General features: G+C 52.9%; 2 protein-coding genes across 2 annotated transcripts in view; both read left to right on the forward strand.

Annotated features, from left to right (window-relative positions):
• PRPSAP1 (phosphoribosyl pyrophosphate synthetase-associated protein 1) overlaps positions 1 to 14,304 on the forward strand; it is a 29,546-nt gene extending 15,242 nt beyond the window's left edge. The window contains exons 4-10 of the mRNA XM_006886185.1: positions 5,854 to 6,026; positions 7,186 to 7,301; positions 7,669 to 7,724; positions 8,498 to 8,643; positions 12,739 to 12,809; positions 13,211 to 13,357; positions 14,062 to 14,304. Of these exons, the coding sequence (XP_006886247.1) occupies positions 5,854 to 6,026; positions 7,186 to 7,301; positions 7,669 to 7,724; positions 8,498 to 8,643; positions 12,739 to 12,809; positions 13,211 to 13,357; positions 14,062 to 14,220 (868 nt within the window). The 3' untranslated portion in view covers positions 14,221 to 14,304. The remainder of the gene's footprint in view (positions 1 to 5,853; positions 6,027 to 7,185; positions 7,302 to 7,668; positions 7,725 to 8,497; positions 8,644 to 12,738; positions 12,810 to 13,210; positions 13,358 to 14,061) is intronic.
• Positions 14,305 to 18,726: 4,422 nt separating this feature from the next.
• QRICH2 (glutamine rich 2) overlaps positions 18,727 to 19,265 on the forward strand; it is a 40,989-nt gene continuing 40,450 nt past the window's right edge. Inside the window, exon 1 of the mRNA XM_006886360.1 lies at positions 18,727 to 19,236. Within this exon, the coding sequence (XP_006886422.1) occupies positions 18,727 to 19,236 (510 nt within the window). The remainder of the gene's footprint in view (positions 19,237 to 19,265) is intronic.

Raw genomic sequence — 19,265 nt, forward strand, 5'->3', positions numbered from 1 at the left:
AACTGGCTTCTGAGTGCAAACCACCAGCTTTGGGCTCAGCACTGTGCCACCGGGGCTCCTCTAAATAGTCTGTATAAAATTGTTGAAGAGGAGCTTAATTTGCTGGTATATTCTCTCCAGAGGCCCGGTAATACAGGAAATTAAAATCGAAACGATGCACAGGTCTTTTTAGTCTTTAAATCTGCATAATACACACTATAAAAAAAGAATACAGTACACATTATTATGCCAGTTAAAGATCTGTCATCTGTTAAAATTCCATTTTGAAACGGTCCCAGATGGCAGAAACTGTGTGGCGCGGCCGTTTAAGGGTTAAGGTGCCAGCTGTGTCCCCCTCATCCCAGATCCTCCCATGTGCAGTTCTCATACCACTGCATGAGAGTCAGGATCAGAAAATGAGCACTTTGTTCCAAAGCCCTGGGTGTCCCCCTGACGTCCTCGTGGAAGGATGCACTTCTCAGTCATCGGGGCCTCTGGTTTCATGTCTTGAGCATCCTCCTTCTGTAACCCGACGCTTTCGAAGACTATGGGCCGTCCACTTTGTCACTCCCTGTGTCTTCGCTTTCGGCTGGTCAGACACTCCTGAGGGGACGGCAGTGCTGTGAGGCATTGTGGCAGCACTGTCGTCACAGGGGTGAAGCTGAGTGTTCCCTGTTCTGTCGGCTTCCTGCTTCATGGCCCTGAATGTGTTCAGCTGTGCTCTGGGCAGGTGGTTTCTAGCCTTGGGCTAGCTCACATGGTGTGATAACGCGTAGGGGATGCAGGGTAGACGAAGTGTGGCCAGGAGTACTGAGCGGACTAGGTGGACCTCAGCCCGGGCGTCTGCACAGCGCAGCCTCGAACTAGGAAGCCAGGTCTGAAGTCCAGAGGGCCCTGGTGGGAAGTCCCGTGTCTGCCTGAGACAGGAGAGCTGTGAGGGCAGGCTGGGCCTTAATTTAATAGCCTGTTCACACGGCTTCATTGCACTTTAACCTGGACTTTGAGCTCTGGCTTTTGGGTTTCTCTAAAGAAAGAACTTGGCCAGGGTGTTCCTGGTCATAGCTGGACCATGGCCAGCATGCCAGGGCATGACCGGCAGGTCCCTTTGACCTCTGGCGTGTATTTAGGGACCATTCCGAGTCTGGAGGAACTGGAGACCAAGCTGCTTGGGGTGAGGAGGTCAGCACAGAGAGTGAGGAGTTAAGAGCTGCCAGCAGGAGGGTCACTGTCCCTGATTCTACTGTCCGCCGACCACTGGTGTCAGCTCTCAGCCTGCCAGGAGGCTGACGTGGTCTTGTCCACAGTCCTTCGTGTACGATTCCTTGACCGTGATTCCATCCTCTGGTCATGCAGCCGTTATCACAGGACAAAGTGTGTTGTGTTCAGTTCGTTTTTGGTGGTAGTCTATGCTTCTAAGGCTACTATGGTGACCTAGTGGTTAAGGAGTGGTGCTGGCCACCCAAAGGTACTGGTTTCAAATCCACCAGTTCCTCTGTGGGAGAACGATGGGCAGTCCCCTCCTGTGCAGTTAACTGTCTCTGAAAACCCACCGGAAGGTCAGCTGTGGGGCAGTGTCGACTTGACGATACACAACACAACAAACATGTAGGGAGCTGAGGTGGCCTAGTGGGAAGAAGCTGCCCTGCAGTCCCAGAGGCACCTGGTTACACCAGCCACACCCGTGGGTGCAGGGGCAGGTGGGCACTCTCCCCTCGTGTGATGAACAGCCTCTGAAAACCTGCGGGGGCTCAGCTGTGGGTCGGTTCTGGCTTTGTGACTCAGCTCTCAGCGTCCGTACATTGTTTTACACGTACAGACCAGCGCCCAGGCTTCCTGTCCACATGGGTCACCCTTCTCACCATCTCCTCATACTGACTCGTCACCATGAGCTTAGACTCTGCCCTTCAGGTTGTCTGTGCTTTAGATCAGCTCATAAGACTGAGCTCACACGGACGGGTCTTCACAGAGCACAGTGTCCGAGGCAAACCTTTATTAATTGAACTGAAACATTGGCTGGACACTGGGATCCTAGGCTATTTCCGGGTCGACGTCTAAGGATCCTTTCTGGCTTCATATTTGGGGATCCCACAGTCTCCCTTGACTCCTGCAGACGGTCTCCATGTGAATTTAAAGGTCTCTGCCCTTTGCTTTCATCCTTGTTCAGAATTCCCCTCTAAGTCCCTGATCAGCCTCCACATCTGGGTTCTGGCCCTTCTATCCCTCAGAAGTGTGAGGAACCTCGTGTAGGCAGTGATTCGGGCTGCAGCACACACACCCCGGTTCTCGGGTCACCACTGGCTCCTGCTGTTGGGGTGAATGCATACTAATTGTCGACCAGATGTTTCTCAGGCAGTATAGTGCCTTTTCCCCTTTTAGGATGGTTCTGAGAAGCTAGGGAAGAGGCACAGGATGAAAGTAGCCGACAGTTGGAGTGGCTGCTTTGTGGGTCTGCTTGATACTTCAGGTGGTTCACACTCCCACCTCCTCCAGGCCACCCCACAACCTGCAGGCAGCAGGAGCTGTGATGCCCACAATCCCCGGGCTTGGGAAAGCCATGGAGAGATAAGAGGACTGAGAGATGAGCCGGGAAGGACTGATGGACGAGCGGGAACCACGAGGGACATTGCTCGGGAACAGCTCACAGAGGAGCATCTGCCACCAGCTTCTCCTCATGCTGCTGGCCCTCGTGTCCGGTTTGTCCTCAGTGAAGGTCAGGGAGACAAAGGCCTTTTTGTTCTCGCTCACTAATTGAGGGGCCTTGGGCTGGAGGACGCTGAACTCCTTGTTCTGACTAATCAGGAAAAGTGGAGAAGAAACATCACACACAAAGTTGGTCATTAACCAGGCCAGTGATTTCTTGCAGGCCAGTGTTGGCTTTCCTCAGAACCGAGGGGAAGGGCAGATGTCTCCCCAGCTCTCCACTCGTTGTTTGTAAAACTTACCTCCTGGCTCCCATCTTTGCTCTCAAATCACAAGTTTTGACGTCTGCATTTTGTGGGGTGGGTGGTGTGTGAGTGCGTGCATGTGACCAACGTCTAAATCACCTGGAAAGCTCCCTGCTCCTTCAGATGATGAAATGGACGGAGAGGGGAGAGTTTGGAGACAGGACGAGGACTGTATATGTTAAAAGGAGAAACCAGACCTCACAAAGCAGAGCTCACTGTCTAGTCCATTCCAGGTTGTAGGACAGATCTGCCCCCGAGTTCTCTAAGGCTGTCACTCCACAGACGCAGCAGGGAGGGTCTAAAGGTTCGAACTGCTGACCTTTAATCACGGTACCATCAGAGCTCCAAATAGTCCATGCCCCTGTTAGTACCTTTCTTATACTGGGGGTGGGTGCATGCAGGTGTGCACGTAGACAGGCGCTCGGGACTGCTTTGAGAAGCCATTCCGTTCTGGTGGCCATTCTGCAGCACACAGTAGTAAGGGAAGATAGCACGTATTTTAGGCATCTTACAAGGCAAGGCTGAGCAGGGCTCACTTTTTCTCTCTGAAGTTGGCAGGCGCACCGTCAGTGTCCAGCAGGCACCTGGGTGCTTCTCACACCAAGCTCTGTGAGGTCTTCCAGTCCGACCTCTGGAGGTCGCAGCTGTTGGCTTCCATAGTCTGGTTGGGACTTGCCCTCTACTCTGAGGGATAAAGAGGCCTTTATGAGAGTGATCTTGATTAACAGCCATGACAGTGACAAGAGGCAGCTCTGACTGTCTCCTAAGCTTGCTGCCTTCATCATTAGCTGTCTGAAGAGAATGGCATTCTTAACTTACAGGTGAAGCCAGTGTCAGTTCCTCCCCTGTGGGAGCCTATCACCAAACCACAACGCACGGCATCAGCCTTGGGAGAGAGTAGAACTCATCCAGAAGTAGATCATGGGTTCAAACCACAGGTTTTTCTGTTAGCATCCGAGCACTTAACTCCTGTGCTACTAGGGCTCTGGCCCTCCCTTTTCCCTCTGAACATCCTTCTTGGTGACACCAGCTAAGTGGAAGGGCAGATGGGTTTTCCTTGTCACCCACAAGGAAGATGCTTCTGCACATCGGTGCCAGCAGGCACTGGGCCTCTACCTCTACCTCTGGTCTCTGCCGGTGCCTGCTTCATCTTGCTGATTGAGATGCTGGGAAGGGTGGTAGTGGATATCCGCGTGGGTTGTAGTGAGTTTGCCTAACCACAGAAGAGAACAGTTTGCCATAGCCAGGGGGCAGAGTGCCTAAGCCGTTGGTTGGCGCATCTGAGCATGCCGCCCTTGGGCAGCCTCATGAAAAATGCCCCGCCCGTCCTGGCGGCTGCTGTGGAAATTGCATTCACTGCTGTTGACGTGCAGTGGAGTCGCCGGTGACTCTTAGTGACCCTTTGTACTAAACGCCCTGAACCCGCCCTCTCCTGTGCCGGTCTCATTGTCTCCGTCACACCTATCCCCATTACCCCAGTCACTGAACCAATCCACCTCATCAAGGGTCTTCCATTCCTGCATTGTCCCTACACTCTCCCAAGCATGATGTCCTTCTCCAAGGTCCCTCCTTGCAACATGTCCGGAGTATGTCATACAGAGCTTCAGAATCCTTGCCTCCAAGGAGCAGCCTGGGATTGACTGTGCAAAGGCATTTGATTGTGTGAGCCACAACCAGCTGTGGCTGACTCTCAGAAGAATGGGAATCCCAGAACACTTGATCGTGCTAAAGTGAAACCTATACTTGGACCAGGAGGCAGTTGTCAGAACAGAGCAAGGAAACACTCACTGCATGGTTCAAAATTGGCAAGGGTCTACACCAGGGATGTGGCCTGTCTCCAGTCACTGTTAGGTGTCTTGAAATCAGTTCCAGCACATGGACAGCACTGTGTACGACTGAAGGAAACACTGCCCAGTCCTTTGGCGGCTTCAGAGTTGTTGCTGACGGAGTATCTGTCCGTCTTGTTGAGGGACTTCCCTCTGCTTTACCCAACATGATCTTCTTCAGGGGCTGGCCCCTCCCAGTACAAGTGTGTGAGACAGTCGCCTCATCCTGGCTTCTTTCTTTTTTTTAAAAAAAAAAAAATGTGTGTGTGTGTGTGTGCGCGCGCGCTGTCAAATCAGATCTGACTGGTACAGGAGATTGTCCCTCTTTCTCCAGCAGAGCATCTGGCGGGTTTGAACCGCGCACCTCTGGGATTGCAGTGTAGCTTCCTGCCACTAGGCCACCAGAGCTCCCCTCATCCTGGCGTCTAAGAACGATTCTGACGGTTTCCTCTGAGCTTGTTTGGTTCTGCGGGCAGTCAGTAGTCTTCACCAGCATTACAATTCAGAGACTCAGTTCTGTTTTGTTCACTGTCCTACTTTCCCATCATATGAAATAGTTGGAAAAATAGCATGTCCTGGGTCAGACTTTCCTTATCGCAAGGTGACAGACATCCTTGCATCTTAGCACTTGGAAGTTTTGCCCAAGGCAGTAATGACGTTTGCTTTTTTAATACCCATGGGCAATACTAAACAAGGAATGTTTTGTACTGCAGGGTCAGTACAACACATAGCTGACCCTCCAGTGAGTTTTCAGATGCAGCAAATTAAGCGGGAAGAGATTGCCTGTCTTTCTCCTGTGGAGCAGTTGGTGGATTCAAACCACATGCCTTTGGCTTGCCGGTGTAGCTTCTTACCACTAGGCCAGCAGAGCTCCCTAAATGAGTGATAGTGGTTATATGCCCGAGTCATAACCGGCCCTCCAGCGGGTTTTCAGACACAGCAAGTCGCACAGGAGATTGTCCTTCCTTCTGTGGAGCAGCTGGTGGATCCTCACTGTGTCCTTGGGATTGCAGTGCAGCTCCTTTCTACTAGGCCGCCGGAGCTCCCAGTACAGGGATTGCTAAATGAAACAAATCCCAAAACACAGATGTTGACTTTTCCAGAGATGTGAACACCGCGGTGATGGAGTTACTGATCATGGCTTACGCGCTGAAGACTGCCTGTGCCAGGAATATCATCGGGGTCATCCCCTACTTCCCCTACAGCAAGCAGAGCAAGATGCGGAAGAGGGGCTCCATTGTGTGCAAGCTCCTAGCATCCATGCTGGCTAAAGCAGGTGGGTGACCAGTGCCCGCAGACACCCGGCCGAGGTCCCATCACGGCTCGGCGTCTAGTCGGGGACGGACTTTTCAAATCTCCTGTTCCCTTTTTTGAGTTTATTTCCCTTTCATATACTTTGGGCGAGAGGGGCGAGCTAGCAGATAAAGTCTTATTTTTTTCTTTCGTTTGGAAGACACGATAGGATTTAGGGTTTTCAATTCTTAAATAGGCATTTCATCATTCATCACATTTGAGTTTTATCAGATTTTTGGCTGGTGGTCTTGGCCGCCTTGTGAGGTCTCTTCTGAGCCTCATGTCTAGATGTATGTGTTTGCCTTTGTTCGTTCATTTATTGAGGCTGGATTTTTGTTCTCTTCACTATATGTAGTTGTTCCTGTGATAGCCTTTCCGAAGAGCAAGCAGGGGTGTCTGACCAGTACATTGAATAGCATTTTACCATTGTTAAGTTTTATTAAAGGCCACTAAGTGAACTGCATTCACTTTAACAAAGTAGAAAACTTCAGAAAAGACAGTACTGCCCGTTCTGTGCTGTGGGAGATCTTAGACCTTGTTCTGTCCAGTGTGTGTGCAGGGTGTGTGGTGGGCGGCTGGCGTGGGTGTTTCTTTTGCACTGCTGGGGTGTCACCATCAGTATTTCTCCCTTAGAATGCTGTTTTACCTATTCCAAGTGAAAATTGGTCCCAGCTCTTCCGGTCTCTTGTTAGAGACGAGTCTCTTGCTTTCTAATATATTACTATATCTTGCTCTCCGCCTCCTTTCTCTCTTAGCCACCGCCTTCCCACCATTCTTCCTAGATTCTTTTAAACCAAAGCTTTGCCGATTTTCACATCACTTGCTCTCTAGTGCGCACTGATCCCATGTTCACACTTTGGCTCTTTCCTCCGTTTCAGGGTCCCCCTGGTGGCAGGCAGTCTCCGGGGGAGCCCTGTTCTCTCTCTGTTGCGTCCTTGCCCCTGTGGAAGGTGACAGACCCTTGCCGTTACGCTTGTCACATCTTCCAGCCCCATGAGTTACAGTGGACAGCTGGTGGGTTAGTTCCCAGTGTTCCCTGCCTCCATCCTCGTGCTGGGAGGCACTTCCCAGGCGTCAAGTGCGTCCACTGAGGCCTCACCGTGCATGGTGTAGTTGGTGATCTTTTTGTTTTGAAATTTCAGGTTTAACTCACATTATCACTATGGACCTCCATCAAAAGGAAATCCAAGGCTTTTTCAGCTTTCCAGTGGACAACCTCCGCGCCTCCCCTTTCCTGCTTCAGTATATCCAGGAAGAAGTGAGGAGCCACCAGCATCCCCCTTATCCTCAGCCCCTTTAGTCCGTGTCCCGTCCCATCCCGTCCTCCTCATCAGATGGCAGTGTGGCCAGGTGGCCTAGGCCCGTCCCCTCAGTCCTGACCCCGCGGCAGCAGGCAGGCAGAGGAGTCTCTTTCAAGGAGAGTTAGCCATTGCCTGTGCTTTGGGAATGCCTTTTTTCCGCTCATTGTAGCAGTACACTGTAACGTTGAAGTGGGAAGTGTAGGACCATGTGAGTGAAGGTCAGGCATATTTGATTGCTGATTTGCATCACTGTTACAAGAGGAAAGAAGAGAATCCTCTGTCCTGGTGATTTTCAGTATTCTCTCCCTCTCCTTCCGCCTCTAGATTCCAAATTACAGAAACGCTGTCATTGTAGCCAAGTCCCCTGATGCCGCCAAAAGGTAAGGCAGCGGGATGATTGCAAGGCTCTTGGGAGCTGATGTGGGAACGGCTTGTTCAGGGCCAAGGGTGTGCAGGAAGCTGGACCCTCAGTGTCATTGTCACGTCACATGCACGCCACCAACTACTGTCCTCCTCCGAAGCCCCATCTAGTCTGTCGACACCACAAAAGTCCTAATCCCGCCCCACTTTCCTCTGGCAGAAAATAAGCTGCTTCCCTTAGGCCTCAGGGATAGAAAAAGTAGGGCCGTGAGCACTTTTCAGGCCATTTTTTGTTCTCTGTTTTACTGTGGTGCAAAGCCATAGAACTAGACCTTGACCTGCCCAGCCTTTCACACGTCCGCTTTCGGTGATGGTGACGTGCTGACAGCCACGTGGCACAGCCATCACGGCCTTGTTTACGGGTGATGGTGTCCCCTCGTGGATACACAGCCCTTAAGCACTGGCTGTCCCCTCCTGCCCATCCACCCTGGCTATCGATGTATTTGGCTCCTCTACATTTTAAGGCCCCTCTTTGAACAAAGTGTCTTACTGATTATGACAGAAAATATTGGGCAAATGAGAACTGGCTTTAGAATCAGCTGCCCACTGGCCCCCACGCCCTGTGCCTCTGGGGTGCTTACATTCTGAGCTTGGCCTCGCATCCGATTTGTGTAACTCTTGTGAGTCCCTAATGGGTTGGGTGATGTTTTTGTTTTATGATATTAAAGCGAAAACGTGATGCTTAGCTTCCCCTCCCCACAGACCTCCTCCTTTCTTTCCTTTCGTCTCCTAGGGCTCAGTCCTACGCTGAGCGGCTGCGCCTGGGCTTGGCTGTGATCCACGGAGAAGCCCAGTGCACAGAGCTGGACATGGACGACGGGCGGCACTCCCCACCCATGGTCAGGAACACCACCGTGCACCCGGGCTTGGAGCTGCCCTGTGAGTTGGGCTCTGCTCTTGTTTTGTTTATGAACGGTCGAAAGCTGGAGACACCCCCCAGGGCTCTGGGAGCTGGGTGTGTGACTGGCGCGCGCCCCCCCCCCGTGCCGCTTTTCTTATGTGTGGATGGTTTTGCATCCTTGTCTTCGGTTGTGAAAGGGTATCTGTGCTCGTTGCTCACATGTGGAATTTACACCCAGGATCAAAAAACTAAAACTAGAGCTCCTAACTCTTGGCTCTGAAGCCAGTTTCAACTCACTGAAGACTCGCGTGCCGCAGTGGCGCTCTGCCTCGTGGGATTCCCTGCCTGTGGTCTCACAGAAGCAGGCGCCAGGCTGTTGTGGGCATCACCCCAGTAGGTCTAGGCCAGGAGCTACATTTGCATCCCCAGGGGCCTTGCAGCGATGGTGGAGTTTGCTGGGTAGCAGTTGGTGGGACTGAACGAACAGTAGCTTTTCTCCTTTGGTTTATAATGCTTCTCAGTCTGTGCTCCAGGTTTGTGTGTGGACAGTCCCCAGGCTGTGAAAGCCAACGTTTTACCAGTCGAGTAATTTCGTCCCTGTGCCAGAGTGTGATCGGTGACAGGAGGAAGCCTGGCGGTGGGAAGCTTGGAGGGGTCTGAGGCCCTTCAGGGCGGATGTGGGGGTGGGTGGCAGGGCCATGGACGTGGGTCACAGCTGCTCACAGTGCACAGCAGGCTGGCACACGGTGCGCACAGTCTTTGAGGCGCTGCTTTACTTCCATAAATGTATTAGGTAAACTTGCCTTCACTTAGAAATGGGCACGCGCACCCCTGTTCACAGCCTGTTCATCACAGTCGCTTTGACTTGCTGAATGTGCAGCAGCCTTTAAATCCTGGACAAGGCTCGGGGTCCTCGTCAGTGGCCCGAGTGTCCCAGTGAGACGAAGAACAGAATACTCTGTTCTGACCGACCCGCAGATGCTTGCGAGACACGGTTGCATCTTGTAACCCTTGTGCTGCGTGCATGCTGTTTCGTGAACTTCTGTGATATCTGACCAGTGCCCTGTTCAACATGTAATTTTCCTCTTAAACCATGAAAAGATGAACTCTGAGACCAAAAACATTTGTGGAGCCCTTATTATGTTCCAAGAACTGGTTCTCACACAACCCTTATGTGGAGTTCTCTTAGGATCCTTCACTCTGCCTCCAGGAGACACGCATGGGGCCAGGATTTGGGATGACGCGCTGGGTGAGAGTCTACACTGCCTTCCTATTTAGCTTCATATTTTGAAATAATTTTATTTTGCAACAAACCCAGAGTTTATTGGCTGACAGCCAAGGACTGGTTAAGTCACAGCACACGCTGATCCAGCTGGTCAGAGGTCCATACACCAACGCAGTTAATCGCAGAGCCTACGCTCCGTTTCCCAAGGGGGCATCCTAAGAGTTGAGCTGAGGCCTGGTCCAGCGTGTCCAGGTTAAAAGTGCCTCCCAGAGCGGGCTGGGGCCCCAATTATGCGCAAAATTGTGCTCTTGACCTGCAACTTAACCCCTGTTGCCACAGGCAGGCGCACTGGGGGCTCAAAGGCAGCATGTTTGACATAATTTTTAGACTTAAAAGAACCCAGTGGTCTGCCATACCCCCTTCACTTAGCATCCCTGATTTAACACAACAACACTTAAAACCAACACCCGATGTCCGCAGGTCGGTTGTGACTTTTGCTGGCCCTGGTAGACAGACTACAGCTGCCCCGGGGTCTGCTGGGCCACCATCTCTATCCTGTGGACAACTTGTCACACTCCCACGTTTTGAGTAGCAGCCACTGCTGTAACCACAGTGCATCCAGAGCACATGGGTGATTAGATACATGTGTTTCCCCGTGAACCGTGAGGGAGTGGGCTTCACTAAATACTTCGAATACCTACCGCTGCACTGCCAGAAACAGACTGACCCACGGTGCAGTTCCCAGACTTGGGAAACTGACATTGTTACATGAGTTTCAGCTGCTATCTAATCTTTCAGCCTTATTTCAGACTCCTCCCTTTTTCTTCAGTGAAAGAAAAACATTTCCCTGGTCCTGGATGCAGCCCAAGGTGAAGTGTTGCATTTCGTGACCTTCCTCCCTGGCTCCCTGGAGTCTTTGTCTGTTCTGACCTTGATAGTTGAGGAGGCCAGGCGGTTTTTCTCTGGACTGGCCCTAATTGCGTTGGTTTGGCTCTTCATGATTGGAGTCGTTCGTGCATTTTTGGCAGGAATGGCTCATGTGACTGGTGATGTCGCTTCGAGCCCCCTGGTTAAGGTGTTGGGCCCATTTTTCCCTGCCAGGCTGCTCTTCCTTCCCTCTTAATGAATACTGCTGTCAGAAATCAGGAACTCCTGGGGATGTAGCGTGCTAGACTAGACGTGGGGCTGCTAGCCAGACGCCAGTGCTCTGAGCCCATCAGGCATTGCTCAGGGGAAAGGCAGTGCCTTTTTTAAATACATTGTTAAATTTTATATTTAATATAACTTACTGTGGTTTTGAGGGAAGTAGCACAGCAAATTATGTTCTCATTTTTGTTTCTATATAAATTGGTCTGTGACAATAGTTAACAGCATGCAGTGTTTGAGCCTTCTTGTTCTGTTTTTGTTGGTTGAGCCTCCCTGCCCTTGCTAGCTTCTCCACTTTTGGGTAAATGTTGACCCTTTGTTCTCTCAGAGTTGACCGATAGACCAGTTATGTTTCAGTAATTCACTTCTTAGTCGTGAGGTTCAGATACTAGAATGTATGACGAGACCAAAGGCGGTTCGCTCCCTCTTGGCGTCTCCACCATTTGTCAGATGATGAACTACGGGGCACTTTTTATATCCCGCCCGCTCTCCCACGCTCACTGTGAAGGCAGGAGCTCCCGGGGCAGGTCAGGTTTGCCCCCATTGGACAGTGTCTGGAGAAGTTTATGGTTCTCGGAAGGGGGGATGATGTTTGTGCCACTGACATCACATGGGCAGAGATGGGGCTCAGCGTTAAGAGGCCACAGAGAAGATCCAGGACACAGTGCTAGCGTGGAGGCATAGAAAGCTGCCGTGCGGCACCTTCTGAGACATGTGGTTGCCTGAGTGTGGGAGGGGTCTCCAGTTGGCCAAGGTGGGCCTCCTCACCAACGGCAAGGGCACTGGCATCCTCGAGCCCAGAGGAAGTGACACGGATGGCCACGCTGCATGTGCCGTGCTGTCAGGCTCAAAGGGACAGGAGCTGCCCTTCCTTTCCTGGCTTGTTCATTTTACAGGGAAGGTGTGGTTTCCACTCGTTTGCATACAGGTCTGAAAGCAATTTCAGGCCTTCAGTATTAACGGCCTCGAGTTGACTGTTGACTGTATCTCACAGCAACCCTGAGGGGTGGGAAGGGAGCCCATTGGGTGCTGAGTGGCCCTCACCAGGCTGGGGGACAAGTAGGAGGGAGCCCACTGGGTGCTGAGCGGCCCTCACGGGGTGGGGGGGGCCTGCCTGTTGCTGAGAGGCCCTCGTGGCGGCGGGTGGAGCAGGTAGGGGAGAGCTCACCGGGTGCTGAGCGACCCTCATAGTCACTGCTGCACTTGAGCCTCTTGTCACAGCCCCCGTGTCCCTCCCTCTCCTCGTCCCCTCCTTTACACTGGCCCTCTGATTTACTGAGAATGATGTCCTCCTCCAGGGACAGCCCTCCTGATAGCAAGCTCAAAGTATATGAGACCAAATATGGAGATAACTGGATGGGGGGAACCCACGTTAACCTCACCTGCTTCTTTTTACTTTTTGATGTGGCTATTAAGACAGAGGACTTCAGTGGCTTCATGGCAGGGAGTCGTGCTGCCAGCCCAAAGGCAGGTCGTTCAAATCCATCAGCTGCTCCATGGGACAGATAGGGGCCGTCTCCTCCCATGGGGTTTACAGACTCGCAGGATGGGCAGCTCTGAGTCGGTTCTGAATCGACAGCACAGAACAGCAGCTGGACTAGTGGACATGTCATCTGTGCCTCAGCTCTGTTTGAGGCGCAGGGGTGTGCCCTGGAGACCTCGGCTGGGCGGGGGGGATCAGCTTCCCCATGTCAAGGCAGGAGGCTGCCTCCTGTTACCCAGAGACGTGTGACTAACCAGGGTCTTGTGCTCTGCTTTCCAGTGATGATGGCCAAGGAGAAGCCACCCATAACCGTGGTCGGTGACGTCGGCGGCCGCATCGCCATCATTGTGGTATGTGGTCCTCTGTCCCGTGCAGGTGGCACCCTGGGCTCCAGCGGTAGGCTCTTGGCTGGGCATCGCTAGACTAAGCAAGCAGGGATAAACCACAACTGTCAGTGGAAGGAATACCGTGTCTGCCCCAGAGCTGGTCCTACACTGACTCCCAGGAACGTGGGCTGGCATGGCCTGGGCGGAGTCCACTGTGCCTCCTCACAGTTCTCTGTGGTTTCCCTGGCCCGGCAGTCCGTCCTGTATTTCCACTTTTTTACTTAACTTCCCCTTGGGGGCACAGAAGGGCTGTACCAGATTGATGAGAAAGATGAAGTGGGTGGCGCTGTCCTGAATGTCCGCTCTGTGTTCTGGTCTGCGAGGAGGCACAGGGCTGAGGGTGGGCGCTCTCTGCCCCCCTCCAGGATGACATCATCGATGACGTGGAGAGCTTTGTGGCTGCTGCCGAGATCCTGAAAGAGCGAGGGGCCTACAAGATCTACGTGATGGCCACACACGGCATCCTGTCAGCAGACGCGCCCCGCTTGATTGAGGAGTCCTCCGTTGACGAGGTTGGTCCGTCTCTGAGGGTGGGACTGTCAGGGAGCATCCACGTGTGGGACAGGAACCCAGGAAAGAGCTGCTGCTGTGTCCATCCAAGGGTAGAATGACTTCGGCAGTGCAGGGAGCTTAAGGCACAGCATAAAATGAACCCGCTGGCCCACTGTCGACCACTCAGCTCTGGCTCGTGACTGGTGCGGAGTGCAGCTGCCTGTAGGGTTCCCAAGGAGCCCTGGTGTTGAACGGGCTAGTAGCCCAGAGGTCTGAGGTTCAAAGCCACAAGCTCGTCCACGGGCGGAAGGTGAGCAGTCCCTTCCGTAAAGATGATGGCCTCGAGTCAGACCATCGGCAGAGGCTGTCATCGCTAGAGACCTACAGCTTTCTTCCAAGCTGGCCGGTGGGTTCAGACTTCTGACCCTGTAGACGTGGTTAAACCACCAGCCACCTGAGTGCCTTAGATTGAACTGCTGCTGCTGCTCTTGCTCTTGGTAGTTTCCCGGGAAATGTGCCCTCGTACAGATCACCTCCGCGCGCTGGTATAACTGGCCCTGATGTGCCCTGCAGAGGAGTGTGTGGAGCCGTGGGACCCTCCTGTCCAGCTGGCTGTTTAATTTGTGCGAGAGCGTTTTTTTGGAACTGGGGTTTCAGCTCGGTTCTGGGGCACTGGGTCGGGGCTGCGGAAGTCAGTGCTCCCATCCGCTTTCTGTCCTCCTAGGTGGTGGTGACCAACACCGTCCCGCACGAGGTGCAGAAGCTGCAGTGCCCCAAGATAAAGACAGTGGACATCAGCTTGATTCTCTCGGAAGCGATCCGGCGGATTCACAATGGGGAGTCCATGGCGTACCTGTTCCGGAACATCACCGTGGACGACTAGGCGTCAGGGGGGCCCTGCCCTGAACCACCTGCGGAACGGGAGAAGGCAGCACCAGCAGTCCCGTGCGTGGGTTTCCTTCCAGGGTCACACCGCCTGCCACCAGCCTGGCAGGACGCATCAAGACGTAGAAGTCACAGCCAGCAACCAGCCTTAAGCTCTGCCGTCCTCCTCGCTGCCCTTCAAGTCACAGCTCTGTCTGCAGGGACTGCGCACCCACCTGGCTGCTGTGACGGATGGGAGGAGACGCAGTCTGGCTCTGTCCAGCTCGGTCCGCTGTTAGAACTGCAGAGAGAAGTGGCCGGGCGTGTCGCACCTACTTAGGGGAGCCGTGGCCCCACACTGTCCTCTTCTGCTGTCCTCTCCCAGAATCTTCATGGAAGTCTTTTAGAGCTGATTGCATTTTCCTTCCATAAGCTACCAGACGTGCAGCTGGTGTGCAGGGGGCTTGTCCCACAGTGCGGACGCCCGCGGAGAGAGCTGCATCACGTGTGGGTCTCTGCTGGCTTTTTAAATTGCAAATAAAAGAACTTGGTCTCACTCGTGTCTTCCCTGTGCGGCAGGGTGACCTCCTCCCCTGACATGACGAGGCATGAGGCCGGTGTCTGTCCAGAGGGTGCGGGAGGCAGCCGCTGATGGAGACCAGCCGCCCGGCTGCACAAAGCCTCCGTGAAGCGTGCGTGCGTCTGTGGCTCGATCCCTTCCTGAGCTCTAACCTGTGGGGTCGTAGGTTTCAAAACAAAACACAGCTACTCCAACTTTCCTGTACGCTAAATGGCAGCTGACCATGCTCTTTAAGAGCAGCTTTCATTATGTTTGTTGAGGACAGTCCTGGCAGAACACACACCATCTTGACAGATGATCACATTCTGGGTCTTGCATTCATACGGGCTGATGGTTTGAACAACACAGTCACACCCAGACTTGTCAGGTTTGCTGCACACACCTCTGCTGTCCAGGCGAGCCTGACTCTTGGTGACTTCATCAGAACCCACTGTTCTGGAGAACTCTCGAAGCCGTACGTCGTCAGGGGAGCTGACTGCCGCATCTCGGTCCTACAAAGGGTTCAGACCAGATGCCACAGCACTCTGCCACCAGGGCTTCTTGCATCCACACAGGCTGTTAGTGGGCCAGGTGGAGTGAGCTTCCTGTCCCAGGAAGGAGGAGCGTCCACCAGGTCACAGTCTGCAGTTGGGTGCGGTTCTGAGAAAGGTCATTTGCTGGTTTATAGGACTGTACCCGTGCAGGGGTGTTTCCTTTCACTCAGTTCATAATCAGCGTGCACACATTAGCTCTTCAGACACACAGGTGAGCCACCTCCAGGTAAATCCAAGCACGAGAAAGTTCTGCTCAAGCACAAGGTGAGTCCTGGGCTGCTGACCTTGATTGTAAAAGGGACGTTAGAAGCTACAGAAACCACTAAGGTCCTTTTCAGCTCCGTTTACACTGAGCCTAGTTAATGTTTGCTTACTTATCTCCTCATTGGGTCCCCTCGAATCTGTCCAGCTCAGAGCCCAGGGACATTGAAAGGCCCTGCGGGCTCCTGGCCCCCGCCTGACACTCCACTGTGTGGGGCCCACAGTGGCAGCCGCCTTGTGAGTCTCTCATGGAAGGCCTTTGCCGAACCTCTACTTTGACCAGCACCAGGTACCCCAGAGTCTCAGGAGGTGATGGTTACGTGTGTTTAGCAAAAGCACATAGGCTTTGCTACCCTTGAGGTGGGCATTTGGTAAATGCTGGGACGCTCCTAGAGGACTCTGGTGGCTTCGTGGTCAAGAGCTGAGTTGCCACACTGAAGGCACGTGTTCTGAGTCCACTAAGCCACTCCCCGGGAAAATGGACGGTCTCCTCCTGTGTGATTGGCACCCTCTGAGAGCCTGCCGGAGCGTCAGCTCAGTCACTTGTGACTAAGTGATGGATAGCAAGCGGATCCTGGTGGCCTTGTCCACGGTGACGTGCAGCTGAGCCACGGGCCAGGCCTCTGGTGTTTGGAAGAAAGAGAAACGGTCACCTCCATACAATGGACAGACAGCCAGCCTTGGAAAATCTGGAGGGGAATCTTTTGAGTTGGTTCTGACAGTTTGGTGGGTTTTTTTAAAAATAGGCTATAGTTAGATGGCTATGATTTTTTTGTGTTTTATTTTAATTTTTTTTTATTTTAATGAAAGTGTACAGAGCCTTTGGATTTCCATTCATTCATTGTTGCACTTTTCTCTCTGCCCAGCCTGCCTCCCCACCCCAGTTCACTCCTCTTTGAAAAGTAAAAGAAAAATTGTTATATAATCCCTTCCCCCAGATCCACTCCACTATGCAGCCTTCGTTCTGGACTCCTGTCATGACAATAATACCCAATCACATCTCTTTTAAACAGTTTTTTCCCTCTTCTTTTTAAACCATCTTTCTAATGTCAGTTCTGTTTAACAGTGACACCGTCCTTTTGTGACTGAGATACTTCACTCGGCATAATGTCCTACAAGGTCACCCATTTTGAATATTTTGTGAGTTCCTTGTTTTTTCAATGCAGTGTAGTATTCCAGTGTGTGAAGAATATACTACAAGCTTCTCTGTCCATATTTGTTGATGGGCACTTAAGTTGTTTCCAGCTCTTTGCTATTGTGATGAACAAAGCCACGGTAAACAGTTTGATAATACTTTTCTGCGTATCATTCTTGCACAGGGGCCCTGCTAATCCCTGAATTGTTCCAGTTTTAGTGTATGTGCTGTCAAAGCAAGCATAATGACTTTTTTTTTAAAGTTGTCTATGCCCCTTGCACGTTTCAGAATTGTGAAAACAAGCATGGGCACTAGTACAGCCGTCAGGGCTGCCAGCATTTTCTGCAAAGTCTCTCAAAACTGAGAAAGAACCCTCTGATCCAACTCATTCACACTCATCTCCAATTAATGTGCGTCCCTCAAGGGTTTAACTGTGATACTGTCCTTGAACTTGCTCAAGTATTTGCATAGGTGCATGAAAGGTGGCTTTTGTTGTGATGGATCCCGCAACAGCCATTAAAGGACCTACTGGGTGCAGGGTGGGGGTGAGGGAAATGCCACTGAGTGGCTGTTTCATGGAGGACAACGTAACTAAACAACGTCCCCAGCAGACACCTCCCTCTTGAAGTTCTAATGAACTGCTTTGTTAGTGGCCGGGAGCCGTGTGGGTCCAGCTGATCAAAGTCAGAATTCAGGAGGTTAAATGATAGGTGTGCACCATAGAGGCACTTTAATTCTTTTTATTGAGGAAGCAATTTTATGAACGGGCTAAAACACAACCTGGGACCACCTGTAACACAACGGAACAGCAAGCACCTTGGACCTGGACCGGGCTTGTAATCTCACTTGTGTACCAGAGGTACATACACTGCTGCCCAATTCTAACTTTTTAATTGAGATTTTAATGAAAGTTTATGAAGAACTTGGATTTCCATTTATTCACTGTTGCACATTTTCCTCTCTGCCCCTCCCCCCCAGTTAGCTTTTTTCTTTGGAAAGTTATTCACAGTCCACTCCCCGTAACACCCCCCTTTTCTACCGCTCTTACTCGGGGTTTTTACCATGCCAATAACACCTAATTATATATTCCTTTTCTACAGTTCTCGCTTCTGTTGCAGTATCGTGTACATTGTTTATTCCCTCTTTTCTTCGTTTTCCCCCACCTCCCTGGTCACTCCGGTTTTATAGCAGTGGCATTAGGCAGTCTTTGTGAAGCACCAATCAGGAGGTGTTCCTGTTTTCTGGAAGAAGCTGGAGCCGGCAGAGGTGTGTCTGGATCATGCAGGTTTTCCAGGCTGCCCTGCCCGCGCTGCCCAGAAGAGTGACCGGTTCGTGGTGAGGTCAGCACGTCCGCAGAAAGAAAAGGCCTGTTGGTGGGCCAACTGGAGTCAGCCTCTTGTTCAGTGATTTGAACGCAGCGAGCCAACCGTCTCGAAAGGACCAAGAACTCGACATTAGGTTGCTCAGCTACCCACCTCTCGGCCCAGGTGTAGAGAAATACCAAGCAGGGTTAGAGATGGGGGAGCGGCCCAGGGGAGGGCAGGGTTCAGGTGAGTGGTTGATAGGGTCGTCAGTCCTCAGCGCAAAGGACAGGGGTTTGAGGCCAACCTTTGAGAGGCCTCCCTGACGCGCTGGGGCCTCGGCCCAACCCCTCCGGCCTTTCATGGAGACTTGGCAGGAAAAAAACTCCGTGACTCGACCCGGGCTCGCCCTTCAACCCCGCGGCCCTGCCCCCTCCGCTCTGCGCCTGCCTGGCTTGGGGGGCGGTGCACAATCTCGGGAGTTCTCACGTGGAATCCTGGGGCGCGCGCGGGGCACTCGCTCCAAACGTCTGCGGCCGCGGAGGCTGCTGTCCCCGCAGCCAGGCCCTGCGGCCCCCGGTCAGCTGAGCTCTGAGCTCCCTGACCTCGCCTGGACACGGGGCAGGGACACCCCTGGACCTCCAGGGTCCCCGAAAGTCCTCAGAGGCACGGCAGTGAGCGGCCGCCTCCTCACTAGGGCGCACACGGCGCCGCCATGGAGGCCTCCAGGGTGACCATGCTGCAGCTGGCCGACCTGGCCATCGGCACCCCGGAGGTGGGCGCGGTCAACTTCAACGCCCTTCACACACTCATGGTGGCCCTCCTCAGGAGGCTCAACCTCCACCACACCGAGGTGGACTACTCCCGGAGCGGGGAGACGCCCAGGTCCTCCATCAGCATGCCCTCGTTGGCCCCCACCCGGGAGAGGAAGAAGAGCTTGCCGAGGGCGGCCCCCCAGGCGTTGGAGAGCCAGGTGAAGGTGCTCGGCGAGCAGATGAAGGACGTCAATGAGCAGGTGGTCGATTTTGGCAAACAGCTCAAGACCATGGAGACCCAAATGCAGGGCGTCATTGGTCACGTGCAGCACCTAACAGCCCCTTGGCTCCAAAAGACGGAGCCAGACCAAGAGTGGCTGGAGAAGGGGATGGCTATTATGATGCCCGAGAAGGCCTGGGCCACGGCTGAGCCTGAGAAGACACAGAAGATGCCCAGACCTGAGACCACAGTGGCCACACTGGGGCCTGACCAGAAGCC

The sequence above is a fragment of the Elephantulus edwardii genome, unplaced genomic scaffold (assembly GCF_000299155.1).
Source record: "Elephantulus edwardii isolate Elephantulus edwardi_28Jun2011 unplaced genomic scaffold, EleEdw1.0 scaffold00048, whole genome shotgun sequence".
Taxonomy (NCBI): domain Eukaryota; kingdom Metazoa; phylum Chordata; class Mammalia; order Macroscelidea; family Macroscelididae; genus Elephantulus; species Elephantulus edwardii.